Consider the following 27,236-nt stretch of genomic DNA (forward strand, 5'->3'; position numbering starts at 1 on the left):
GCTATTTACATTGTACCAGATAGTTTGTGCTTCTGTTGTAGCAGTTTCTTAGACAAATGACTGACTGTTAAGAATAAAAATTAAACAAACCCAAAACCAAAACAGAACCTTGAAACTCATTAGAGTATTAAATATTTTAAAGTCTTTTGTTAATTTACCTTATGTTACCAAGTATATCGTAAAGAGATATAGATATTTGACAATCTGTTATTACATATTGCTCTGATGATTTTCAACAGGCCTTTCTCTTAGCTTTTAAGCCACTTTTCCTTTTATTTCAGCTTATATTATTTTATATTATGTAGAAACAATGCCATAAAATTTAATATACGAAATATATTCATAAACTGACTCAGTCAAGAATTTACAGCAAGATGACAATATTTACAAATTATAGTGAAAAAAACCCAATGTGATATGCTTTTTTTGGTCATTGTCATAGATCTATTTTAATAGCTACTGGTGAGGGAGAGCCTAACATCTAGAACCTACATAAAGAAAAAAGGTAGTAGACATTTGACTAGCACTGTTCCCTACACCTCACGTGGCAAGATCACTTTTAATACAGAGAAGCTCCTACTTTAAAGAAAATAAAAACTTAAAGATCTGATCACAGTCAAAATAAAAGGCAGAACATTACTTCACTCTACCATTCAGTCTCACAGAGATGTATGGCAAATCTAGTAGAAAACAATAGCAAAAAAAAAAAAACACAACAAAAACCAACAAAAACCCACAAAACAAAAAACAACCAAACAAAAAAACCTGAAATCTAATGATTACTGAATCTCTTTTGATTGCTTTTGTTGACATATTATCTTTTTATATAGCCTAGTTAAATATTTAGATAAGTTATGATTACTCCAAAATAGACTAAATTTTGTCTTCTTGAATAAGCAATAAATTAGTACTAGATAGCACCTCAAACAGCAATAAGGAAAAATATGGGCAGGTACATTTCAAGATATCTGAATAAATTTGTCTGTTTAATGATATGTATATTGTTAAAGGTGTGATTTTTAAGATATTTAGTCAATTTACTTGTTCACTTTGTGGATACAAACTTCATTCATGGGGAGGAATAAGCCCAAGCACCAGTATATGCTGGGGGTGATCTGGCTGGAAAGCAGCTTTGTATGATCTGGGGGTCCTGGTGGACATCAAGTTGAATGTGTGTCAGCAATGTGCACTAGCTGCAGGAAAGGCTAGTGGTATTCTGGCTGCATTAGGCAAAGCATTGCCAGCAAGATGAGATAAGTGATCCTTCCCCTTCTCCTCAGCACTAGAGGTGCCAGATAAAGGGCCAGAAAGGTGATTAAGAGACTGAAGATATCTTCCATGAGGAAAGACTGAGAAAGCTGGGACTATTCAGCCTGCAGAAGACTCAAGGAGAGATCTTATCCATCTATATAAATGCCTGAAGGAAGGGTGTACAGAAGGCTCTTTCCAGTGATGCCCCATGACAGGGTAAGAGTCAATGGGCACAAACTGATACGTCCTATATTTCTCTTAAACATCAGGAAATGCTTTTTAACTGTGAGGGCAATGGAGCATTGACAGAGGTTGCCCAAAGAGACTGTAGAGTCTCTATGAACTGAGACATGAAAAAGCTGCCTGGACATAGTCTTGGATAACCAACTTTAGGTGACCCTGCTTGAGCAGGGATTTTGGACCAGACAACCTCTAGAAGTGCCCTTCAATCTCAGCCATTCTGTGATTCTGTGAACTGAATGTTTAGGAATTTTGTCGGAATTCTGAACGGGTACCTTCTTCCTGAAGTCTTGCTTACCGTGTCTAAGGGAAGATAACTGAGTTCTGGGACCACATTCTTAAAGCTTTAAGAGGTATTATTTTCTTGCCTCATGTTACTGTCTCTGGAGTAGAGCCAGGTACTGCCTGACATTGGTCTCCTGAAACAAGAACAAACAGTTTTGAGTGAGATGTCTCAGTTCTCAGTAGGAGGTAAGTAGCTAGCATGCTGTAAGGCTGTTAACCTACCCTAATGAATGGAGAGCATCTCACACAGATTTCTTGAATATTACCACTCCAGGCTGGAAATCTGAGGGTGGTAGGAGAACTATAACTTCCCACAAAATGTACTGTACTTACCGTGTTGTATGCTCAGGAGGGGCTATATTGCATCATTGCTCTGCCTGTACTTGTCAATTACAAGGGTAGAGCTGTGCTTAGCTATGTAATTTTCTCTAGAAATGCCTTCAAAAACTGTACTAAGGGTCATATTGCTGTTCTTCCCCCCACTAACAGAAGGCGAAACCACCAGCTCCTGCTCCTCCCTTACATCTTACCTCTCAGCTCCACAGGCAGACCTGGTCACTGTCAGACATAGCCTTCATTGCAGTCTCCTTGCTGACAGCCTGTTAGGCTGTGTGTCTTCTTTCTGGGGCCTGAGCAGAAGTTGCCAGCCTTGAATTTCTTATTCTTTTAATTGAGCATGTAATAAGAGTCTCCAGGCTAAATGTATCCATATATGGCTACTGTATCTGGCCTTGCAGAATTGTGTCCTGTAGAAGCAGTGATATGCACGCTTCCTCCCAGCTTCCATCTGGGATTAGAGCTGCAAAGAAGTGCTATGTGACCAGTGATGTTTGGTCAGCTAGAATGGATCATATGGTGGGACACAGTTCAGCATGATAGCAATACGAGAGCTGTGTTGGCTGATAGTGCAGGGGATTACTCACAAACCTGATCTATGGGGAGTTTATCAATGGTACAACAGCCACCTAATGAAAAAGCAATCTCTATCACAGGAACCTTAGCGAGTCACCACTAGTTACATGATTATGAGCATAACATTGGTGCCAAAAAATAAGGATATTCCTAGAAGAAGTGAAAAAGGCTATAATGAGCAATAAGGTATGTTTACTGCATACATATTTAGTTTTTAAGGATATTAAAGTATATTACAGAAAACTAAGGTGAATCTGATAATGGAAAAATGATCGTTAATCACCAGCAAGTGCCACAGTGGGCAAGCAGATATTGTAAAAGCACAACATTGTTATCATAATATGCATTATTTGTCTCATTTTAAAACATTTCATTTTTCATATGTAGCACTTAACCATTCTAGAGAACTGAATAACAAGCATTTACTAATACTTTCCTAATTAGATTCTAACTTAATAGGGCTACTTGTATTCATAAAATAAGGCTGTCAGGGCAACTCTGGACACTCAAAGATCTTGCCATTTCAAAGCAACGTTAATTATTACTGTTATTTTGAAGAGGAAAGGTACATACTAGAGATTTCATGCTATGTTTAATTTACAGATTGAAATACTTTATTCAGGCAAACAGACAGCTAGATATCAGCATGAAACTAAAATTTATGTTAGCTTGTTTATGCAAAAGAAATAATTGAAAATATATGGGCTTAATAACATGATCCCAAATAAACACTTCATATGAACTAAAAAATAGCTGTACAGGATTATCATAAAAACAAATTTTATAACAAATTTTTGTGAAAACAATTTTCTTAACAAAGAAAATTCCTGTTTTAGAGTCTTCTCCTTTTCTGTGAATTTTGCCTTTTTATTCCCACTATTTGTTCTGGGAATTAATAATAAATCCATCATGGTATGTTCTGTAAAAATAAGTGAACTTTACCAAACTGTGATGTAAAGCAATATATGACATATTTTTAAAATCTTTTCCATACTTAACTGCTACTTTCTAGTAGAATTGTATCTGTAAGACACCTGAAACAGCACTTTTATTTTTATGGCATAAATTAATAAAAATCTACTTCGAATCAGACATGCACATATTATGAACTCGAACATCAAAGAGAAAAAATAATAGCAAGACAATAATATTAATTCAAATGTCAGTTACTAGTTTACAGATCATGACACTAAACAGTCCATTTAAATATTAATTCCATGGGGAGTTCTTGCTGTGCAAGAATAAGGCCCTGTATGTTTTGCAGGAAAAACACAGTAGCTGCTAAAGGACTTCCTGACTTCATTTGTAACTGCCAAATTATTTTGTAGGTAATTTTTTTTAATTTCTGTGGTGGGGGGACCATGACTGAGTAGTCACTCTTCTTGAGATCTTGTAAACCTCTCTTTCTAGTGCCACTGAATGTAGTGGAAAAAGATGTTATACCATATAAGGAGAGTTTATTAATATTTTCAATTAGAAAAGAGAATCATTATGTCTTGGAGCAGCAACTACTGAAAAACTCTGAATGTTTTATTACTAAGAGTGAATTAAATATAGGATTAATTAACCAGCTGAAGATATTAAGAGGGAACCAGGCATGCATACGTGTGATGTTCACTTTGAGCCAATCAATTGGCAGGAGATGTTTTGTAAGAATGTAGATGTGTTGTTATAACCCATGTTTTGTGTTTACTTCTATGACACCTATCTTGTTTACTTCAATTATTACCCATCTAGTTAGATTAAAATGTTCTGAGTTCTAATTTGCTGATAAATGAAGACGTGCAGTCAAATCTATACTACACCAAATAGTCCAAGGTCTGTTTTCCTATTTATTCAAGTGTCGCTCTATGCATAAAATAACAGGAAAATGCTATTATTTCTGTTAAAAAGTAGAAGGACCATCTCCCAAAATAAATGTATCAAAGTAAATACAGATACTTAATATTACTTATGATAACATTATTTGCTAAATAAAAGATAGAATCTCCTTTCTTTTATGATGCTGTGTATTTATATAAAGGCTTCAATTTTCAAAGGGATTCATAAATACTAATAAAGCAAGGCAGTCAAAACTTCAGTATTTTCTCCTTGTTGTAGAACTGGAGTGCAAAGCTTAATGGCTTTTTTTTCAAGGTCATACTTTTAAGGGTGGGATAGATAATCTTGAGCTCCTCAGAGCTCAATACATACACTTCTGTTTTTGGAGAATTGTGCTGAAAGTTTGTTAATTACTTAAGTAATTTATAAACAGGTGTCTGTTGCTGAATTTATATTATGCAGTGTGGGGTGTTTTAGCAAGCTTTACTTTTGTATTCCAAAAGATTTTATGATGGCTGTTTTCACTTAAGTTAACATTGGCATTATAAACTGCTTGCAAGGCACTTCTGCTTTTCAAAACAAAAAATCATCAGTCCACAGATTCCAAAAAGATTACATTTGAAATAATAATTTCTTGCAAATATCAAAAAAAGCTAGAAGACCCAAAGGCCATGTTGTATTAAAAAGCATAACATGCAAAGGTTACCAAGTCCTACTTGGTATATGTCAGTTTGTTGAATAACATATGTATTATTTTAAGAGTTCTTTTTATGCTGCTATCACTAAGTTCTTCATGAGAAATACATGCTGGTGAAAACTGATGTAACTCATTGACAATTATTCTTCAATTTTCTTGGACTTCAGAAGGATTTTGTGTAGCTGTTTCTCTTCTGCAGATTTAGGAGTCTTTCATTGATGCCCACTGCCTCAGCTAATCTGAAGGCATGAGTCCTGATGTTTCCTAAAAGCCAGTTCACTAGCTCGCAGAAGCACACTTGAAGTGTACAAAAAGAAATAAAAAGAAGGAACTAACTACACCACTGTAGACAACCCTTCAAGAATGAGGATGAGCTTCTTAGGAAAGCACAGTCTATGAACACCTTTGAGTTTTTTATTCTGTTTCTTATAGTTGCATCTTTAGTGCTTTCTTTACAGAAATCCACTAAATCCTTTCCATAACCACCAAAAAGTCCCAAGAGGAGGTTCTAAAAAGAGTAAATTTAAAGGGAAGATCCCTTCTTTTCCTTAATTTTTTAAGCATGTTCTTGTTCTTTAAAAAGCACTAAAACTATTTCAGTACATTCATACCTGTACCTTTTGATTCAGCTCTAATTTCTGTAGGATTTTTCATTTGTATTTCTTCTTGATAATGCACAATCTCATTCAATGATCAGAAAAACTGTGGATCCATTATACTTTTGGCTGCAGAATTAGGGGCTTGATTTGACAAAATCATGCAGTATTTCTTAATGTGTATTGCACCCCAGACACTAGGGCACATGCTTTTTCAGCAATAAGTTTTCTGACTCAATAAATATTTTCCTGTTACAATGAGCATTCTTCCCCCATGACATCACATGACTTATACAACTACAACTCTGCCTTGAGTGTAAACTGTTACAACTACTTCTCAAGGTAATTAATTTCATTTCAAAAGGATATTTTCTTATCAATCAGTCCTCTACTAACCTGAAATAGTTACACCTTCTCATTTTATCTCACCCTGGTGCTTCAAGATTCCTGGCATCTAAGTCTCTAATCTACACAGCTGATTCTTCCAAGAAACTCTGTCTGTTTTGTCATTTACATGCTTTTTCCCTTGTGCGTCATTGCCATCAATAATGGTGCTGTAAATTTATTTTGACTGTTAGTACATTTCATGTTAAGCTGTGTACTTTGCTTATTACATATTTTTCATCTACACAACAGTGGATGTATTGGAAAATGTTTTCCCAAAACCTAACTAAATAGCATTTATGTGCTAAATGATGAGTACATAAATAATTACAAGCCTCTTGTATCTAGCACCCACACAAAGTTTTAAAAATGAAGCAGCATACATGCCACTATTTATTTTCGAATGTACTTAAGAAAAAATATATTTGCCATGGAAAATGTGTCAACGCGTAGTAAATTTGTTACATTAGCACTCAGTAATATCTATAAATAACCACACTCGCCAAGATATTATGTGCACTTCTACATATTTTTAGTGTTTTAAGAAAGCAGTATATTGTTGTCAGTTTAAAACCTTTTAATACAATTTTTTAAAAATACTTTTTCTCACTTTATTTTATAGAGTGTTTATTAGTAGAGAGGTGAAAGGTCATACATCGGAATAATCAAAAAAGGGACTGCATAATGTTGCTTGATGTCTCAGCGCACTTTGGTGCCCCAGTTATTTTGTACCCATGGAAATGCAGCAAGTAATAGAAAATGCTGCTTCACTCACTATGAACCTGTATATGTAGGATTTAGGTGATGAATATATGATCAGTCTTCCTACAGATGAAAATGGGCATTTGCATCTTCAGAGAGATGTAATTACTGTGTGCTACAAATCTGCAAATAGTATTTTGTATTCAGTAAAATCCATTTCTTTTTTCCCCTTTAGAATCCTTCGCATAATAAAAATTCTTTGAAAGTTCTTTGAATGAAATAATGTGCCAGTCACACAGGCGTTTATACCCTCATCCCTCTTTTTTAATTAGTCTGTGAAATAAGGGTTTTACCTAGCCTTTTCCATCCTGTTGCTTTTAAAAATTCTAAGGAACAGGGAAAGAAGATAATTATTCTTTTGGAAGAAAATGAAGTAAGGGAGGAGACCTTTCTCTCCATGAGGACACACATAAAATTAACAAGGAAATAGAAATTAAAGGAAATCATTGAATAGTTAGGTTTGCATACTTCCCATTTTTCCTGGTGTGGGTACCCTTTTGGTTTTACTCAGTTAGTATATGGATAACTCTCATATGAATAGTCTGCATTTCATCATTCAATCAAAATATCCACTGTGGTGATCTCATGTATTATAATAAATACCATCATACAAGTTTCGTCCCCCGTGGTTACTACATTCCACGTTGTTAAAAACTGAGCTGACTGAGACTTGTAACTGCTGATAGATTTGTTGATTTAGGTGACACAAAAAGGTGGACACTGACATATCTATCACAGGAAGGGAAAGCGTCTTGAGATTCAAAGGAGTCCATGGGAGGACTCCTCTTGAATCCAATGCAGTTTAGGTCAGACCCTTGAAAGGAAGGAGTCAGAATTTTCACTTTAAAGTAACAGCTAGACTGAGAGGTTCTAAAGTAACAAACATAACAATTCAAAGTTTTCTCATGACCCATGAGATACTTCAATCTCCTCTCCATTCACAACACAGGATATTGTCATCCATATCATTTACCAGGAACAGTCCAGTATCATTCCCTTACCTTGTTCTGTCCTTTCTAAAGGTAACCTATTGTTGTAAACAAAACTGTATTGGCAAATACACAAACATATACACTACATGCATACCTTGGATCCTCAGCCTGATTAATCTACCAGATGCAGGCAGTGCATCTTAATCTGAACAATTTCTGACTGCAGACCTCCAGGATGTCCAAAAAAAAAAAAAAAAAAGTGTTAGTGTTCCTACAAATGAAGGAAAGCTCCACAGGGGGAAGCAGGAAATGAACTGTGGGATTCTGCACATAGAAACGAAACACTGTTTGAAGAAAATAAGATTTAAAAGACAATGTCTGCTGGACATTTATATTTACAACTATCATTTATATCAAGAAACTTATATATTAAATGTTTTAGCACACCATGTTAGGTTTCCATGTCTTTACAATGTTCTTGGGCATGTATGATAAACATTTTCTGAACGTCACAGTCTACGATCTCGCTTTGATTCTCCCCACTGAAAGATGAGAGAAGCGATGACTGTCACCATTGCTTTGGATGGGAGCAGATATAAGTGTAATTTTGAAAGCTGATTTAATTTGAAACTCAAGTCTACAAAGGCACAGAATTCCAGATACTTTTCTCAGATCCAAAATCTACACACATAGTTTTCTGTCTGTGTGGGGGTCAGTTACCTAAATATTGGTATCTGGTAACGTATTCTATGTGATAGGCCCTTCTACCTAATTCTCAAATGTCTCTTCCAAAAGACATATACCTTCTGTAGAAGTTGTGACATTCGCATCAGGTGACATGGGTATTTTAGATACCTTAAGGTGTGTAAAGTGACCATATAATCTTCTGTTTGGACAACTTAAACTTACCCTTTTTATCTGAGAGTTTGTTTATACATCATAATCAAGTACTTATTTATTCTGTCAGGATGGTAAGCACGTGTTTAATTTTGAATGGTGTAATCAGACCTTGTCTTATAGAGGTATAGTAGGCACTACTAAGGATGAAGAACAAAAGTATTCAAGTAGCAGCCACTGTACTAGGCTCTAAATTCCCTACTTCTATTCTCATAATGATAATAAATAATTTCTACAATTTAGAACAACTTTTTCTTGAGGCCTGAAGCAGATGATAGGTACAATGTTTTCAGAGAATATGTTCCACACTGTGCACAGAGCATTACTTCTTGACAGAGGTATTACTAATTTTCAGAGAAAATAACCTTGATCATCTTTTGCTGTTCTCACTCATGATAAGGTAACTATTTAAAAATATATTACTTGATCTTCCCAAGCAAACATCTTACCTTTTCTTATGCAAATTTTATTTAAAATGCCTAGAATGTGCACAAGCCCTTTAGTGCCATCATTTGACCGTAAGCAAAAACTTATTGCAGAAGAGATTTTATAGCATTTCAACACCTTGTACACCCTTCAGTTTTAAGTCCTGCTGGGCTTGCCAAAAAGAAGAGATAGTGATGACAGTGGTCACATCCCCAGGGTAAAGGAGTATGGTTTGTTTTGGACACCAGACTCCATGGCTCACAAGCAGATGTTGACACCAATCAACATCAGTTCAAAGGCATTTTCAATTTGAGAAAGTAAGAGAGATCACAATAATGCAACACAGCAGAATTTCTTTAGTAACACAAAGTATGAGAATCCATCTTTCACCTTGAACAAAATTCCAGAATAAAAAAATAAATTAAAAAAAAAAAGTATAGGAGTAACTTAATAACAATTTTCCCATTCAAAAATCATATGCAGTATGTACGTTAAACTTCAGTTGTAGAAGGTCACATCAGAACAGCCAGAAACTACCAACAATGAAATTGGTTACAATATCTAATTCACTGTTACATAAAATGTATTTACGGTATAATAGCTAAAGAATGCATGTAATTTAAAGAGGCCCCCAATAGCAATCCCCAATAGCAATCACTGAGACTGAACATATGCAGTATAATGTCTCAAATCTGTTGCATTTACTGTAGAGTGCAAGAGCTTTTTCTGTGCATTGAGAGGCCCTGGTTTAGCAAGAAAGTCAGACTGTCATATTATTATAATAAATTAAATCATGAATGCCAATCAGAAGAAATATTCCTTTTGATTTTCATTGGCTGTGTTTTGCATGCTGAGCTCACTTTTCAGTGCAGATTCAGCACTATCTTCATTTTCAGATCCTTTTGCCTCGTTTTTTGAGTATATTACTTTCTTTTTATAAATGCGTATAGCTATGGCGGTGATGCAAAGTAGGATGAATATCACAACTGCTATGACACCTAGGAGAAGAAAAGAGAAAAATGTCAAGAGAAAGCACAGACGAATAATAACTCGTGGGCCAGCGAGCAGGACAAAGAAGGAATGACTCTTGCATAATGGACAAGATTGCAGGGAAGCCTGAGAAATAAGAAACTGCAGGTGCTTTCAAACCAGAAACAACACTGTAGTATAAGCTTCATGGTGATTGCTTTGAAATTTTGCACACTAATTACACACACACACCAAAAAGAAAAAAAAAATCCACAGAATACTACAAATTTTGAAACTTTTGAGTGGAAGACCAGTAGGCCCTTAGGGTATTGTATCCTTCACCATCAAATGCTAGCTCTCTGTCAGGGTGGGAACAAAAGCCACTGCAGAGCTGAGGATCTGTTCTTCAGATTTGCCTGCCAGACAACGAGACAGCAAAGGGCACTATTATGACTTTCTTGTCTTACCCAACATCTATCAGTATTGGAAAAAGTAGTCCCTGGCCCCTCAGTTACTCAAGTCACTCAGGACCCTTCCCTGTGTCACATGTCATCAGGAGGGAAGGGGACATGTGTCCCGTTATCAGCTTACACCAACCAATCAGCTCTCCTATTAATGCTGCAGATCTGCAGAAGGAATCTGGAAAGCAGAGGCAGAGCATAACAGGTTGGTGACAAAGGTACCAATCTGGAATCCTGAACTAGGTCCTCTATCAGCTCTGACTGTGTACAGCACAAAGCCCAAACTTCAGACCCTTTGAAGTAAAAATGATTGCTCAGAATTAATCCCATTTATATCCAGTACTCTACACAAATTACTTCAGAACACAGATGACTGATTCTGACTAAACAATGTAGTTAATGAGGAAATTTTATAAAAGAAGGTGTAGAAGAGTTCATCATAGGGGTTCCAGTGGCAATTGGCCAGTGTTTCTCACCACCTGTTATCAGATCAAATGTTTATTATGCCTCATAGAAGAAAATCCATCTCTGTTTGACTGCCTTTGGAACATCATAATGAGATGAAGAGGTTTTCACTACCTCCACTAGCTAGGGCTCACATTTCTGTAACTGCATAACTGCAATGAATGGGCTCACTTCATGCTCAGAATGAAATAATACAATAGGTTTCACTCCCTCTCTTTTGGTTTCTGGAACTTATCCTGACATCCTGGTGTGTTTTTGCTTTGCATGGCTACATGACCTTAGGTTCATAAGTAAAAAAGGTCCCTGCCTACACAGATGGTAGTGAGCAAGCTTCTTTTTCCAACAGCTTTAACGGCCCCATCTGGTAGGGTGAAATCATCAGTACAGCTACCTGCATTATTGTGGTCTAGCTGATCAGTTATAGAGCAAAGGGGCAGCAGCATAAGCTTTATACAGAGTATTAATCAGGTACCATATGTGCTACATATCTAACATATGAGACACTAAATGGAATGAGCACTTAGTTTTAAAGGCAGCTATCTAAGATTTATTGAACTGTGACCAGGCAACGATGCTCGTAGAACAGCAGATTAGGAATAGCAAGGAAAGAGATACTTCCCACAGAGATAAGCACAATCTTACAGACTTCCAGCCCATCTCGTCTCTTCCTCATTCATCCTCTCATGATGGTGTCTGGCCCTCAAGTTCATGAATCAGAGGTTGGGCAGGAGAGGAATTTGAGGAGAAATGAAACAGAAGGGAAGTTGAAAGTGCCTGTTGAAGAGGCATAAAGCAAGACTAGGCTGCAGGGACAAAAAACGCACAAAACAGTCTGGGAAACAGTTACAATGCAGTGGTTCAACTGTACTAGATGAAGGAAGAATCTGCTGCATAACTTGGCCGCTACTGCAAGAAAAATGAAAATATGTAGTCCTTTAGCACTGTAAACTTTTTAAAAAACAGATCATCTTAAATTCAGAACTTGACATTTTTCTCATTCTCTAATATGAGAAGCCATCCTTAATAACAGGTATATAAACTTTTTTGTGTGTGATGTTTCCTTCTCTGGAACAGAATCTATAATATGATAAAAATCCGTTTCTTATTTAAGTTAAATAAAAAAAAGTATTCCTTCTTTCACATTACATGTGCCTTTTAATGGCTCCTCTATAAATTTGCCTTGTTTGAAGATGCTGAATTGGCACAATTCTCAGTTTCACTCATTTAAGGGTACTTACTTTAAACTATTTCTAAGTGTTGCATAGCTTGCTTTATTTTGACTTTTAAACAACCATAGTTAAGCAACAGAAAAATTATGAGTGCATATTCTCAAATGTGTTTAATAACAATAAAATTCTGAGATTATGATTATCTTAAAAAGACTGCAGCTATTATAACTTGAAGTCAAAAAATGACTTTGTTTCTAGCACTAAAAAATCCTCACCCACACTAAATGATGTAGCACAGAAATTGATCTTTATGTGCAGATACTTATGTAAAATCATACTAATTTTGTGAAACAGCAAACTAATTTTTGGCAAGCTTAGAACTCAGAAAAGAACTCAGAAACTGTATTTTTAAATTCTGACCTCACTGAATTCAGGGGTAAAATTCTCAGAATTTGTATGTATAAAAATATACAGACATAAGTATTGCTTTACAAGCAAGAAGCATATTTTTATTGCCTCTTATTGTAGTATCTTTAGCAGTACTGTTTTAAAGGTCATTGACGATTCAGTGTGCTGTTAGCAGGCACTGATCATAGCAGGTACCATTATTCAAATGCCAGACATGCACATGACTTCAGGTTCTTACCTTAACTCCACCTTGCATGGACTTAAATGCTTTTTTTTTTCTCAGTGAGGAGCCTTTGTAGCTTTATTCTTCAAAATCCCACTATATAATTTGTCTGCTGAGGTTTTTAAAACCCATAGAAAGGAAACATACTCATAACTTTAAAGATGGAGTGAATGATTTTTCCCTCACTCTGCCCTCTTTTCAGTTGAAGTAACTAATGGAAATTGAACAGTGAGCTGTATTGCAAAATATCATCTTCATGAGTGAAAACAAGCCTCCTTTCCTCGTTTCCTCCCAAGAGAGTATCACCAGAAATTTTCACAGGGGAAGATTGTCACAAGAGACAATACTATACCTTGAAAGAAAAACAAAAAATGTACTGACATAGCCACACACTTGCTCCAGTACTGGTGACAGGAATTGAATCTCCTGAGAGTCCTCAATTCCAAATCCTCCATATTAAGACTCACTTGAGTACTCTTCATTTCTGCTAAGTAGCCAGAACTGGTAGGCTTCCCCACTATAACAGAGATAGATCTTGGCTTAAGTGATAGTCTATCCAAGGGTGTATTGCTTTCCAAATGTGAAACCAGAATGAAACTTCCCTCAGTCTGCCAAAGCGGTGTTAGACCCCATTTTCTCAAGAAAAATCTGTGTAGCTCAGATCTATTAAAAAATACTTTGAACTTGACTGTGTAGCAAAATGCAATTTTTTGGCACAGTCAAGGAAGAAAAGATTGTTCTTTCTTAATCATATCCTATTTGTCACAACATATCCAAGTACTTTTTAAAGTCACAGACACCAGCATCAGGCAAGCTGGAAACCTGTTCTAAGTATCTTGTGTTTCAGCAAAATGTTCTGATGTATTGAAACAAGGGTGGCATAAATTTATGTAAAAAAATATGAGTGCTATTGAATGTATTTCAAAACAATGCTTGATTTTTGTCTTTATACCACTTTTAATAAAATGAAGTCTTTTTTTCCTAGTTTCCTTATACATACAAAACTAAACTGACTTCACTTCAGCACTGAAAGCTTCAACTGTTTTAAGAAAAAAAAGGTTCCTGTGGAGTTGTTACAGTCCCTATTACCTCCAATAATTGCAGAGTCACTTCGGATTGCATTAGCTAAGGGTTCTCCCTCATCTATTGGTCCAGAGTGATCTGCAGCAGAAAAAAAAAAAAAAAAAAAAAAATTAAAGTGACAGAAAAATAAGAGAGTTCTCACATGGTTACAGCTCATGTACAGCAAGTTACAGTGGCAGGAGTGTGCGACTGTATGCATGCAAAGAAGAACAGTGATGTAAACGATAATTGGCAGAGAAAAAGAGAAAAATGTGAACATTCAGAGAAAAAGACAATCATTTTTCAAACTACTCCTGAGATATTAAACCATTTAGAAATAAAGGAAAACAAAGCAGAACAGAAAAAAAAACCAAACCAAACCAAACAAAAACCCCACAAACAAATTTTAAAAGCCCACCAAAACAAAATAGTTCTGATTCAGGTCATGAGTACTCTATTTAGGTTTTGCTTCAGAGATCAGAACAAGTGATAACCATATGCTACCTGCAAATGAATGCGTTGTTTCACTTGATGTTGAGTCAGCTCCACTTAAAGTACCACAGTTGGATTCAGTGAAGCGTCCCTTTACAATGACGGGGGCTGAGCTGCTGTGGTGCAGCGCAGCCTTCAAAGGAGCAATGTGGTTGAACTGCACTGAAGAGAGACATCCAATAAACCCCTGAGAGTTTGCCTTCATAGTCTCCTCGTCTACATCACTGTTTTCTGTTAATCAAAAGGAACAGAGCACAATTAATCATAGTGCAAATGTACAAAATAAAGTGACAGAAGAATAAATGAATAATTAACCTGTGTTCCTCAGAGTATATTTGAGTTGCAGCAACATATCCCTTTCTTGTCTGGCTTTAATGAATAGACAGTCAGATACATTCAATCCTTTATTTTTTTTTTTAACAGATGACAGTTGCTAGTCTGCTGAGGGAAATGCTTTTTACTCACAGTTCCAAAGCAAAAAAATTCAAATGTAACTAAAATATTTAAATTCAAATATAATATTTTTTCATTCTGGAAAAAAGTTAAGGTTGAAGCATGCAGTCATGAAAAATACATCTTGAATTAGATTTCTTCTCATAAATATATATATATTGTTTGTTTATATTCTTTCCACAGATTCATATACCTAGTCTATCCTACCACCATCAAGTCTGTCAAAACAAAAACTTTCTGAAGACATCACTAATGAACTTATCTGGAGATGGAAAACAGTTTATTTACTCTGACAGTTCTAATTTAAACAAAAACTTAGGAACTACTAATCATTCAAACAAGACTCTTAGAGGAAGCAAGTTTTCAATTCTGTGCAAATAAAGTGGGAATTTCATTTCATTCATTTCCACCTCCATCTTATTCTAGAATAAACTTATGATCTTTAGAATGGCTACCATAACAATTTTGAATACCTATGTACAATGCACTCTTAAATACAATTAGTTTAACAGTGAAAATAAGGTTAATGTGTTTTGGTAGAATGTTTCAAAATATAACAGCACCATTTTTCTCAACTGCTCTCTGCTTACTGCAGTGATGATGTATTATTAGGCAGATGGATGACAGCCAAAAGTCTGTGCACCTGCACTGATGAACTACATAAAATGTTAGATGTTTAACTGCCTCTGTTCTCTCTGTAGCATACAATGCTTCTGATGATTGTCTCATTTCACTGAAGGACCTGCTAGATCTGAAAGTATTAAGAAAAAGACTAACCTGAGGTGGCAAGGAAGAAAAATGTTCTAAATCCCTTGTGATAATAATATGTATTTCTAAGTTGGTTCAAAAACTTTGAGTGAAGTATTTCCTATTATTTTCTAGTTTTCTATACAAACCATTTGGTAAACATTGCATATGTATGATAGGAAAGGAAATGATGTGTATTAAAATCCTTACAGTTCACTTGACTCGTTAGTTAGAAAATACTGCTGGGATAAAGTAAATTTTTCTATTAGATCAAGCAATCTTGCTAGTAAAACTGATAAGGTTTAGGGAAGACAAACCCTTCTCTGCTTTAGTGCTTAAGTCAGATTTAAATGACTGAACATATCACACACACAGATACACAAACAAGTTATTTATCAGCGACTGCATTTTATAGTAAACTATAGTTATGAATCCTTAAGCATTTTTCTAGCAAATAATTTGCTAAGTGTACATATATTTTTTTCAGCAAAGACAAAATTACTCCACTTACAATGCCTTCTTTAAAAATAACTCTAAAAACAAAACTCAAACTCAGTAATTTTCTTGACTGAATTCTGCCTCAACTGCCTTTTCTCTGTAAGGCAATACTGGAAGTCAGCAGACATACAGCTCATAGCAACAAATACTAAGATAAGAACTGTCCAGTCAAAAGTCTAAATTTCACATTTCTGCTTTTATGGTGTTGAAGATTTCAGATTTTTTTGTATTCCTGTACAATCTTAACTTGTCTTAAAAATACACAAGTCCGTGATATGTTGGGTGAGCAACAGGCTGACAGGTCAGGCTGAAAGAGTTAAAGTAAACAGGGTTGCATCAGGCTGTGGCCAGTCACCAGTGTGTTCTCCAAGGCTCAGTTTGAGGGCTAGTGCTCTTTAATGTTTTTATAAATGATATGGATGCAAAAGTCAAATGCATATTAAGTAAGTTTGCTGATGATAGTAAATGAGGAGGAACTGTAGACTACCTCAAGAGAGGTCTGGATAGAGTAGAGAACTGGGCAATCACCAGCTGTATGAAGTTTAACAAGAACAATCGCCAGATTTTCCACCCGAGATGAGGTAATTCCAAGTTATACATACAAATTGGGGGGTGAAAGCCTGGAGAGTAGCCCCATGGGAAGAAAGCTAGTAGTTTGTGCTGATGGCAAGTTGCATATGAGTCAACCAAAATCTCCAACTGTGTCCTGAGGTGCATCAAGCACAGCATTGCCAGCTGGTCGAGGGAGGTGTTTGTCCCACTCTGCACTGCACTGGTGCAGCCTCACCTCATGTACTGTGTGCAGTTCTGTACTCCTGAATATAAGAAGGACATCAGACCACTAGAGTGTTTCCAGAGGAGGGCAACCAAGATGGTGAAAGGTCTCAAGGGCAAGGCTTATGAGAAGTGGCTGAGGTAATTTGGTTTGTTCAGCTTAGAGAACAGAAGGCTGAGAGGTAACCTCAGCACAGTTCACAACTTCCTCAAAGTGGACAGTGAAGGAGGAGGTAGGAGCTGCATAAAAAATCATATTTTACACTAATAAACTTCTATTAAAGGCTTTTCTTAACCAGCTTTAAAATATTAGAATCATAGTATCATAATTTATTCATAAAATAGTTTGGGTTGGAAGGGACCTTCAAAGTTCATCTAGTCCAACACCCCTGCAAAGAGCAGAGACATCTTCAACTAGATCAGGTTGCTCAGAACCCCGTCCAGCCTGGCTTTGAATGTCTTCAGGGATGGGACATCTATCACCGCTCTGAGCAACCCGTTCCAGTGTTTCGCCACCCTCATTATAAAAGATTTCTTCCTTATGTCTAGCCTGAATCCACCTTCCTTTAGTTTAAAACCATCACCCCTTGTCTTATTGTAACAGGACCTTCTAAAAGGTCTGCCCTCATCTTTCTTATACACCCCTCTGATGTATTGCAAGGCCACAATAAGGTGTCCCTGGAGCCTTCTCCTCCCCAGGCTGAACAACCCCTAATCTCTCACTCTTTCCTCATGGGAGAGGAATTCCATCTGTTTGCTCATCTTGGTGGCCCCCACTATGGACCATCTCTAAAAGGTCCATGTCTTTCCTGTACTGAGGACTCCAGAGCTGGACAGAGTACTCCAAGTGGGGTCTCACCAGAGTGGAGTAGAGGGGCAGAATCATCTCCCCCAGCCTGCTGGCCATGATTCTTCTGATGCAGCCCAAGATGCAATTGGCCTTCTAGGCTGCAAGTACACACCGCTGGATCATGTCCAATCTTTCATTCACCAGTACCCCCAAGCGCTTCTCCACAGGTCTGCTCTCAATCCCTTCATCCCACAGTCTGTATTGATACCAGGTGTTGCCCGATCCATGGGCAAGACCTTGCACCGGGCCTTGTTGAACCTCATGAGTTTCACATGGGCCTCCTTCTAGAGCTTGTTCAGGTCCCTCTGGACAGCATCTCATCCCTCAGGTGTGTCAACTGCCCCACTTAGCTTGGTGTCATCCACAAACTTGCTGAGGGTGCACTCGATCCCACTGTCTGTGTCACTGACGAAGATATTAAACAATACTGGTGCCAGTACAGACCTCTGAGGGAGACCACTTGTCCATCCAGACATTGTGCCATTGACTACTGCTCTCAGGGTGTAACCATCCAGCCAGTTCCTTTTCCACTGAACAGACCACCCATCAAATCCATATCTCTCCAATTTAGAGAGAAGGATGTTATGGGAAACCATTGCAAAGCCTTTAGAGAAGTCCAGATAGATAGTCCATCGTAGAAGGCCACTAGATTGGCCAGGAAATTAAAATTTTACTATGTTGTTACTATATTAATTCTTAAATTCATATAGTAGAAAAAGCTTCATAAAGAGAAATGGACCTTGTTAAAACAACTGTTCTTTAGTATGTGCTTCACTTCAGTGTTTTTTCTGAGAGTACCCAGACATTATTGTTTTAAAGGCCTGATTTTCAAATTAACAATTTGAATTATCATTATATTTTTACATATCAGTGGAACACAGTGAGAGTTTTGCAATTCCATGATTTTTTTATTAATACAACTATAATTACTTAAGAAAACTATGCAATTATTAATAATCCTCAAATATATTCTCATGAAGATAAAACTAAATTGTTTAATATTATAATTTCAGAGAAAAATAAACCAATAGAAGATAATTTAGCTAGAAATAGAAAGAAATCATTTGACTACACAGAAATAGAGTTTCAAATGTGGGTGCAAAATATTTTACTCTTTTAACTTAGGCCTTCTTAAGAGTCTAGTGAAAATTTGATTTTATTTATTACTGAAATAACCAATTTCTATGTTGTTGGAGGTGATCATATTTGGTGTGATATTTTTGTTTAAGTGAATTAGCTTAAAGTCACACATTCTCTTAAGTTGGTGAAAGCCTATCTTTACTTCAGTTGCCATGGAAAGATTAACAACTCTTACTGAAGAAAAAATCACCCACAGCTCCCCACTCCCATGCTGGGGAAAGCTCTAAAGCTTTAGCCTCAGGAAATATGGCTTTCTTTAGCAGAAGTAATTACTTCCTCAGTGGGTTGCTGTAAAAAGAGAGGTTTCTACAGCCTTCTCACAGTATGGTGTGTTTTGAGAGAAAGTTAACTTAGAAGGAAAACAAAAACCTAAGGAGTCTTTTGGCTTGTATCCTGTGAACTCTGTCGCTGAGTGTGCAGCTTCTCTTCCCTCGAAATTTAACCTTCACGTATTTTCTGAGTCCCAACACAGCCTAGCTCCCTATTTCATCATGGTGTTGTACAACATAAATTCAGAATTCTTTAAATTGGAAGGCTTAGGTTCTGGGAAGTGAGGAAGAACACAGATTTTATTTTTTTTTTTATTAGCTCAGCAACTCTCAGGTTTGCTTTCAACAAAAAGAACTAAGCTATCTACAACTCCAGAAGAGTTCAGAGAAGTACTTAGCCAGCTGAAGATAGTTCTTAGAAAATCCATAGCTTTCTGGCCTGCTTTAAAACTTACGGGTCTTTCCCCAACAATGTTTCAAAGTACATATTTCATATTCTGTTACCCCTTCTTCTGTTTAGATCGCTTCAGTGCAGCAGCAAACATTCATTACTTTTTTCCACTGCCTTCACAAAGTCTCCCTCCATCTCTAAACATGACTTCACAAGAATCGGGACCCAAAGCAGTCAGATTTATAAAATAAACAGCACCTCTTCAATAGTGTCTCCGCTTTGAAAGCAAGAGATGTATAACATATGTTTTCTTCAGGACAGATCCTGTAAATTGAGCCAAATTGGGCAGTGTGCCCCCAGAGGTCATTGCAACTCTGTGCTTCACACTATTGTGAAGATGCAAAGCCATCACATAACTGAAGAAACTTCTACCTCTTCACTTCTATAACAGTGTGGTTTCTTTGGAAGAGACGACATTGGTCCTGATCAAAAGAGACTATTTCTCTAAAAATGTACATTTCATTACATTACATCAAATATATTTTTAAGTAAATTGATGCAAGCTTTGATATGGAATTTCATAACAGAGAAAACAAAACATTTAGTTCTGTATTGGTCATTGGAATATTGCACTTACCTGAGTGTGACTGCAATAGGCTACTACACTTCAAAACATTATAAATTCCCAATTCAACTTTATTATCGATTTGTGGGGTTTTGAAATATTTCAAACAATTTTCTTCTAGTAGTTTATATTTCAGTTAATATTGCTTTAGAGTTAGGCTTAAACAATCATTCTCTCTTTCATTCTTTGTGCAATTCTACACACCAGCTTTTTTCTGGACTGCGAGTTCTATAAAGGAAATCTATATTTCAAAGATAAGGTACATCTCTGTTTAGAGGTCCTTAGTTATTTTTCCAGTAAAAAAACAGGTCAGCTACACTGCGAGTTTTCCAAACAATCACAAGTTAGGATTTCTTTTTAAACACTGCAAATATAATCTTTAATGTTCATTATTTGATACATTTTAAGCTACATAACATTCGGTTACCATAATTATAAAAACTATTATCACTTTATGCATGTTATTATATATTCAAAATTATTTTTCAACCTGTTCTAGGTTAACACCCTCAGAATTGAAAGCTACAGACATCTAATTGATAGATAAGGAAGTATTTGGGTGGTCTCATCCAAATAGTTCCATGCAACAGCTCAATGTTTAAATGGAGATCAGGAACAACTGGTGTCCCTCGGGGGTCCAGAATGGGACTAGTACTGTTCAGTATCTTTAGCAATGGCATAGGCAGCAGAATGGAGTGCATCCTCAACAAGTCTGTGGGTAACACTAAACTAAGTGGTGCAGTTGATTCACTAAAGAGAAGGGATGCATCCAGAGGGACCTTGGCAGGCTTGAGGACTGTGTCAATAAGAAGCTCATCAAGTTCAGCAATGCCAAGTGCAAGGTACTGTACATGGGTTGGTGCGATCCCCAATATCAGTACACTGAGGAATGAGCAACCATGCTGAAGAGGACCTGGGGATACTGGTGGATGAAAAATTGGACATGACCTGTCAGTGTGTGCTTTCAGCCCTGAAAGTCAGCTGGATCCTGGGCTAAACAAAAAGAAGCATGGTGAGGAAGCTGAGGGAGGTGATTCTTCCCCTCTACTTAACTCCTGTGAGACCCCACCTGGACTAGTGCATTCAACTCTGTTGTTTCCAGCACAAGACAGATATCAACCTGTTAAAGCAGGTCTAGAGGAGGGCCATAAACATAGTCAGAGGGCTGGAAAGTTGGGGTTGTTCATCCTGGAGAAGAGAAGGCTTCAGGAAGACCTTATTTCAGCCTTGCAATATGTAAAGATAGCTTATAAGAAAGATGAAGAGAGATTTTTTTACAAGCCTTTGTATGACTGGACAAGGGGTAAGAATTTTAAGTTGAAAGCGGTTAGACTTAGATTCAACATTAGGAATTTTTTTTCTTTTTTTTTTTTTTTCGGTGAGTCACTGGAGCAGGTTTCTTTAAAAAGCTGCGGATGCCTCATTGTTGGAAGTGTTCAAAGTGAGATCATAGGAGGCTTTCAGCAATATGATCTAGTGAAAGATGTCCCTGCTCATGGCACACGTGTTGGAACTAGGTGATATTTTAGAGTCCCTTCCAACTGAAACCATTCTGTGCTTCTATGTTCTTACACATCAGCCCATTAAATTAATTACGTTTGAAATACCACATTCAAAACTCTCTCAATTCATACCCCTGCATATCTAATTTTCTAAACAATGATAGTTCAGAAATCGTATTAATTATACTTCTCTTTTGTGACATTGAAATAAAGATTTCATGAAGTCCTTTTTTCTAGCCGAGATTATATATAGGAGAGGGTATATTTGGAACTGGGTTTTGTACATATTCGTATGTGCAAGCATGCACACATATGTGTGATAGAAAGAGTTAAACTCTAAGTTTTACTCAGAAGCAAGCAGAAAATTAACTTCATACACATTTTGTTTTGGATTTACATCGTTTGAATGTAGACAGAGGTCAGACTTAAACTGGTGGAGACTCACTGCCTCTCACCCAGTGGCATAATGGAATATTTCAGATAATGCTTTACTTGACAGTGGAAGATTCTTTATGAATACATAACACAAAATTGTTTTTTGACGTAACAATGTTTTTTGCCATCATAGCCAGGACAGTTTTTCTGGGTCTGTTACAATGACAGAAACATTGATTTACCGAACCTGTTATTTCCAAAGGTACTACACAAAGAGTAGTAGATATATGGATTCTGGAGGGGCACCTCAGGTACATAGTACTAAAATTCCTCTAAACTAAACCACATACAACTGAACATGAAGAAAATGCTTTGAATTTCTGGTTTAGAGTAGGCATTATACAAATATGAAAATAGTTCCTATAACTACAAAGAGATTACAAAAATATTGTCTATCCTAAGTTGAGATGAAAACTAAATTTCTTCTGCCATGTATCACAGTTTTTAAAATTTATTTCTGAAAAAAGCCTTTGTTAATGCTTTAGCATACTTGCAGAGACTTTTAAAGAATGGGAAACAACCACTCCTTTGCAGGCCATTTACTGGCATTTACAAACACCAAAGAGCTAGAGGGGGAAGCAGTTGATTTCCCCAATCTTCTTTTAGAAAATGGTTCATAATTTCCATTAAAATTTGCTTGTATTAAAAAGAATTAAAGAATTAAAAAGAATTGTTTTCAGTAATGGTGATAACCTTTGTTCCATATGAAATTATAAATATTTTAGTTTTAGAAAAGGTATCACTTGTACTTTGACAATCTTATTTATTCTACACTTAGCTCAAGACCACTGTTGGAAGAGTGAAAGTGATCAGTCTAACTACAAAATGGTGAAAATTCAGTATAGCCTTAGTCACAAACTATATCACAAGCTACACCAGCTCTGTTCTCATATTGTTGCAACAGAAAGTGCTATTAGAGGAAGAATGTGAAATGAACCTTGATTTCATATGGGAATGTAGCAACACCAACTTTAAATTACTGTAAAAGAAAGAGAAACATCCTTTGACTTTTCACAAGCACTGCATCCTCCTCTATCATTGAGTTTTCTCAATATAACAAGCACAAAAATAATAAGATCTTGTGAATTTTACTTAAGGCTATTTTTTTTAACAAAATTGATGATATGGTAATTCTAGGTAGGTAAATTCCATTGACATCATTGGTGCAGAGAAACAGACAGCTTTTGATGAATCACCCCTGGACAAAATATTTGTGATAATTTAACTTGTTTTCAAAAAAGTAACTACAACCAAGTTTTGTTGATATCACTTTGTCCCTAACTGCTTACATCAAAATCTAGTTACAGAAAGTTTTTCAAATATGGTACACAATTAATAGCGTTATATGATATTTGTGTATTATTTCATAGTGATTTTCATTCTGAGAGTAAAAAAAAAAAAAAAAATGGGGGTGTTTCATAACGCTTGGTTGTAAAATGAGAGTAAGAAGTGTGAAATTATTTTTATGGAACCTGGTTGATCATTTTGCAGGAAGTATTTACTGTAATTGCATTTGTATTTTAAAAATACTGAAGTTTCCACCTTGATTTTGAATCAGTGTCTAATTAAATCCAAGACAACAAATGTCTTTCAATGAGATTAGGGTTATTATGTTTTATGTGCCATGATAACATTTTGATCTATGACTTAGAAAACCCTGTTATGTTCCACTTACCTAACATCTTGCCAAGTGTGAGAGACTTGATTGCATTGAATTCTGTGCCTGAAGATAGAACAAACTTCATTCGTTCATTTTGGTTAACCTGCAGAATGGTGCAGAGAAGAACAAAGTAGAATAATGGGAGAGATGTAGGTCAAAGCTTGTAAAAAAAAGCAGATAATACCAAGGTTAAAAATAAAGGGAGCTGAGGAAGGCATTTGTTAATTACATCATAGAAACTAATTGGGAAATAGACGATCAGCTTCCTCAGATCACTGGTGATAGCTGTGACACTGAAGTATCCCACTTGATGAGCCTTTATAGAACTTATTGGTTTGGTTTACTCATTCTTTTCCATGTATAAGACTAATAAAAATTCTAAACCTTCAAAAACATGAAAAAGTCTCTAGTAATTAAAAAAAAGGCACTCAACATTTAGTTCATAAAGATAAATATTATGCTGTAAATGTCCTGCCTCCTAGGGTACCTCTAGAACTACTTGTCTTCAAGCCTTGTGCCTATACATAATGAAGCACACTCAGTTCTAGCCTCAAAATATTAAATTATCACAGACAGGGTTTTTAAATTTTATTCTAAAAAAATTAAGACTTATTTACATGTTTGTACCTACTATTAGCAGAAGAAGTATTGCTGGTTTATCATCAAATTTTCCCCCCAAAATAACAATATTTTCTTTAATGGTCATATTCCTTTGATGTAAAAGGGAACAAAGCAAATTAGACAAATAGGCTTAAATTATTATCCAGATGGTAATATATTTGTACTGTAGCTTCATATGCAAACTGAAATTAAAAACAAAAGGCAGGACCAACCCAGATGACATCAGTCATATACATTTCAAAAATTGTGACATCTAAGTGATCGTTTAATATAGACTTTCACTGTGCATCATAAGTCTGATAGCAGTTACTTTATTTACTTGAAATATCAAAACACAGTTTATTTGGGGTAATCACCTTGTAAAAATTTTCTTCATTTTGCTTTGGATGTTCTATTTTTATGATAATCTACCTTTTTTGTTGTTGTTGTTTTGTTTGTGTTTTTTTGTTTTTTGTTTGAATTACCTCTACAAAGAGTATTTCCTCCTCTCTGTTAATCTTCACATGTTGCAGTTGTCCATCAGCCATGTTTTTGATATTGATGCTGAAGATGTCAGGATCTTGATGGCTATCTAGCTTGTACCTGATTTGTAAAGTTCCTGCAGGGAGAAATAGAGCAAAAGGTATAGTACACTACATACACAATGGGCAGTGTAAATCATATACGACGCCTCCTGCTTCATGGGTGCATTTGAAGAGCAAAACATATATACGATTTATTTAAGTAATTAACTACAAGAAATTTACATAAGTGAGAAATGAAAGAAGGCAACAGGATAAGTAGTAGTAAAGTTAGAAGTAGAATGAAGTGGCAAACATAGCCATAAACTGTCACAAATCTGAATAATTAGTTAAAATTTGTCATTAAATTTTAGTAAGTACCTTTATAATTAATCTGAGAAAGATTTGGTCTGGTAGCTCATAACAATGTGACTTATCAAATAAAACCAGTACCTTACAAGTACTGCTCTTGATTACTGTTTACACTGTCCGCTCCCAGCATACTGTCTATACACATATCATCACACAGACAGCCATTCACAGCAGAACACAAAGTTAGCCTGGTTTCCTTGTGAGAGATTCTCTCCCAGCTGTAGATGGACTACAGCTTTCTACTCATCCTTTGGAAAGCAACACTCAGATCAGACCCAGGACAGCCATGAGTAAAATGTGTTTCACCTTACATGATGGGGAGTATGCTACAGTTATTCTAGACCCAAATCTGTATCTGTGAAAGCACAGAAACTTCTCTGAGCTTAGAAACACTGTGACTGCAAAGAGTCTTTGACAAACTCAAAGATTTAACTCACTCTGTGTTTTTTTTTAATTAAAACAAACAAAAAAACCCCAAACAAACAATTATCTATTCAGAGAAGAAAGAATGAAAAAGAAAGATCCAACTAACACTTAATGTTCAGCTTAAATGGAAAAATCAATTACAGTATATGTATTTTCATAGGTATATAAGTAGTGTACGCAATTAGTTGAAAGAAATGGCATCTGATTAATTTGGAAAATGTATAATGTACTTTCAAGTGTAGTTTATTTCATTATTTATCATGAAGATGGCAATTAATATGTTACTTGAGTAGCAGACAGATCAGATGCATTTTGAGTTTCCTTTCGATGTTTTTTTTTAATTAATTCAAAACATTTTACTACATTTCTAAAAGATTTCCAGAAATAGTTTTGCCAACATGATTAAACAAAACAAAACAAAACAAAACCAAAAACCAACCAACCAAAAAGAAAAAAAACACACAAAACCAAAAAAAAACAGTCATAAAAGGTGAAGTTACAGTAGGAGAAATGTTTTTCATGTGGAGAGCACTGTTTGGTGCAGCTGAAAAATAAATAAAATATATACCATTTAAAGCAACAATAAGACAATGTTTAGTTTGTGGTTCAGGCCTGGGAATCAGAGTGAATCTGAGCTGGCAGCTATGACACATCCCAGCACTCACCGTTTCTGGTAAGAATGACTGAGAGGTACTCCTTGTAGAAGGAGCTGACATAAAGCAGTAAGCTCGGTGTCCGTGTTGTTCGGAAGGCAAATGTAATTGCTTCCCTGTTCAGTGTCATGTCAGCATAGAAGGAAGAAGCATGTGAACTAGAATTTTTAGCTACAGTGTAGTATTCTTGAAAATTGTAAGTCACGGAAGTGCCAGTCCCAAAATAGGCAGAGATCTCTGAAACAAAAAGCAATTCAGTTTTTAAATATCATGCAAAACAAAACTAAAGCTCCGGAGAACAGAAAAAAAATGTATTCTTAACTGCAGTGATAAAGCTGAAAAAGAAATGTAAGTGGAACTAGTATTTAGACCTACAGAGAAAAATAAGACCCAATCTGGGCTAGAGCAAAATCCCAGTTAGACTTGTCTCTCAAATATCTGTTGCATGAAGGAGTGCTTCATTTATCTAATTTCAAACATGCTTTCTGCTTTCTTTCTGTTTACCCTTCTCAAGCCCAATATATCCTTTCTTGTACATGTACTGCTCCTACAGGAGAAAGGATGCAGCAGCTTGAAACCTAACATATTGGTTAAGCTTGACCACACCTGAAACATGTATGTGGGAAAAGAGACTGGTCAGGTGAGAGAAAGAAAAGGAGACTACAAACTGGGTTACTGTCTTCTTATGGATGAATTGCTTATAAAGGGCCTCTGTATTTCTGATATATGTCACAGCCATTTTGTGCTAAAAATATCTGTCCTATTTTCACAGACAATCTCCACATTTAATGAAAAAAACTAGAAATTTCTGTAATCTGGCTCAGCATCTTTGACAGGTGACTGAAAGTTATTACTATAGGTCATCTCA

General features: G+C 36.0%; 1 protein-coding gene across 2 annotated transcripts in view; it reads right to left on the reverse strand.

Moving 5' to 3' along the window:
- Positions 1–5,559: 5,559 nt before the first annotated feature.
- Positions 5,560–27,236, reverse strand: part of CNTNAP4 (contactin associated protein family member 4) — a 246,424-nt gene continuing 224,747 nt past the window's right edge. The window contains exons 19-24 of one of the 2 annotated variants that reach the window (XM_065860464.2): positions 26,381–26,605; positions 24,882–25,015; positions 23,812–23,899; positions 14,465–14,683; positions 13,988–14,059; positions 5,560–10,201 (exon numbers count right to left, since the gene is read on the reverse strand). In XM_065860464.2, coding sequence (XP_065716536.2) covers positions 10,008–10,201; positions 13,988–14,059; positions 14,465–14,683; positions 23,812–23,899; positions 24,882–25,015; positions 26,381–26,605 — 932 coding nt within the window. In that variant the 3' untranslated portion in view covers positions 5,560–10,007. Of the gene's footprint in view, positions 10,202–12,604; positions 13,416–13,987; positions 14,060–14,464; positions 14,684–23,811; positions 23,900–24,881; positions 25,016–26,380; positions 26,606–27,236 lie in introns of those variants that run through there. The other variant, XM_071801956.1, reaches the window with a different exon arrangement.

The sequence above is a fragment of the Patagioenas fasciata genome, chromosome Z (assembly GCF_037038585.1).
Source record: "Patagioenas fasciata isolate bPatFas1 chromosome Z, bPatFas1.hap1, whole genome shotgun sequence".
In the NCBI taxonomy this organism is placed as follows: Eukaryota; Metazoa; Chordata; class Aves; order Columbiformes; family Columbidae; genus Patagioenas; species Patagioenas fasciata.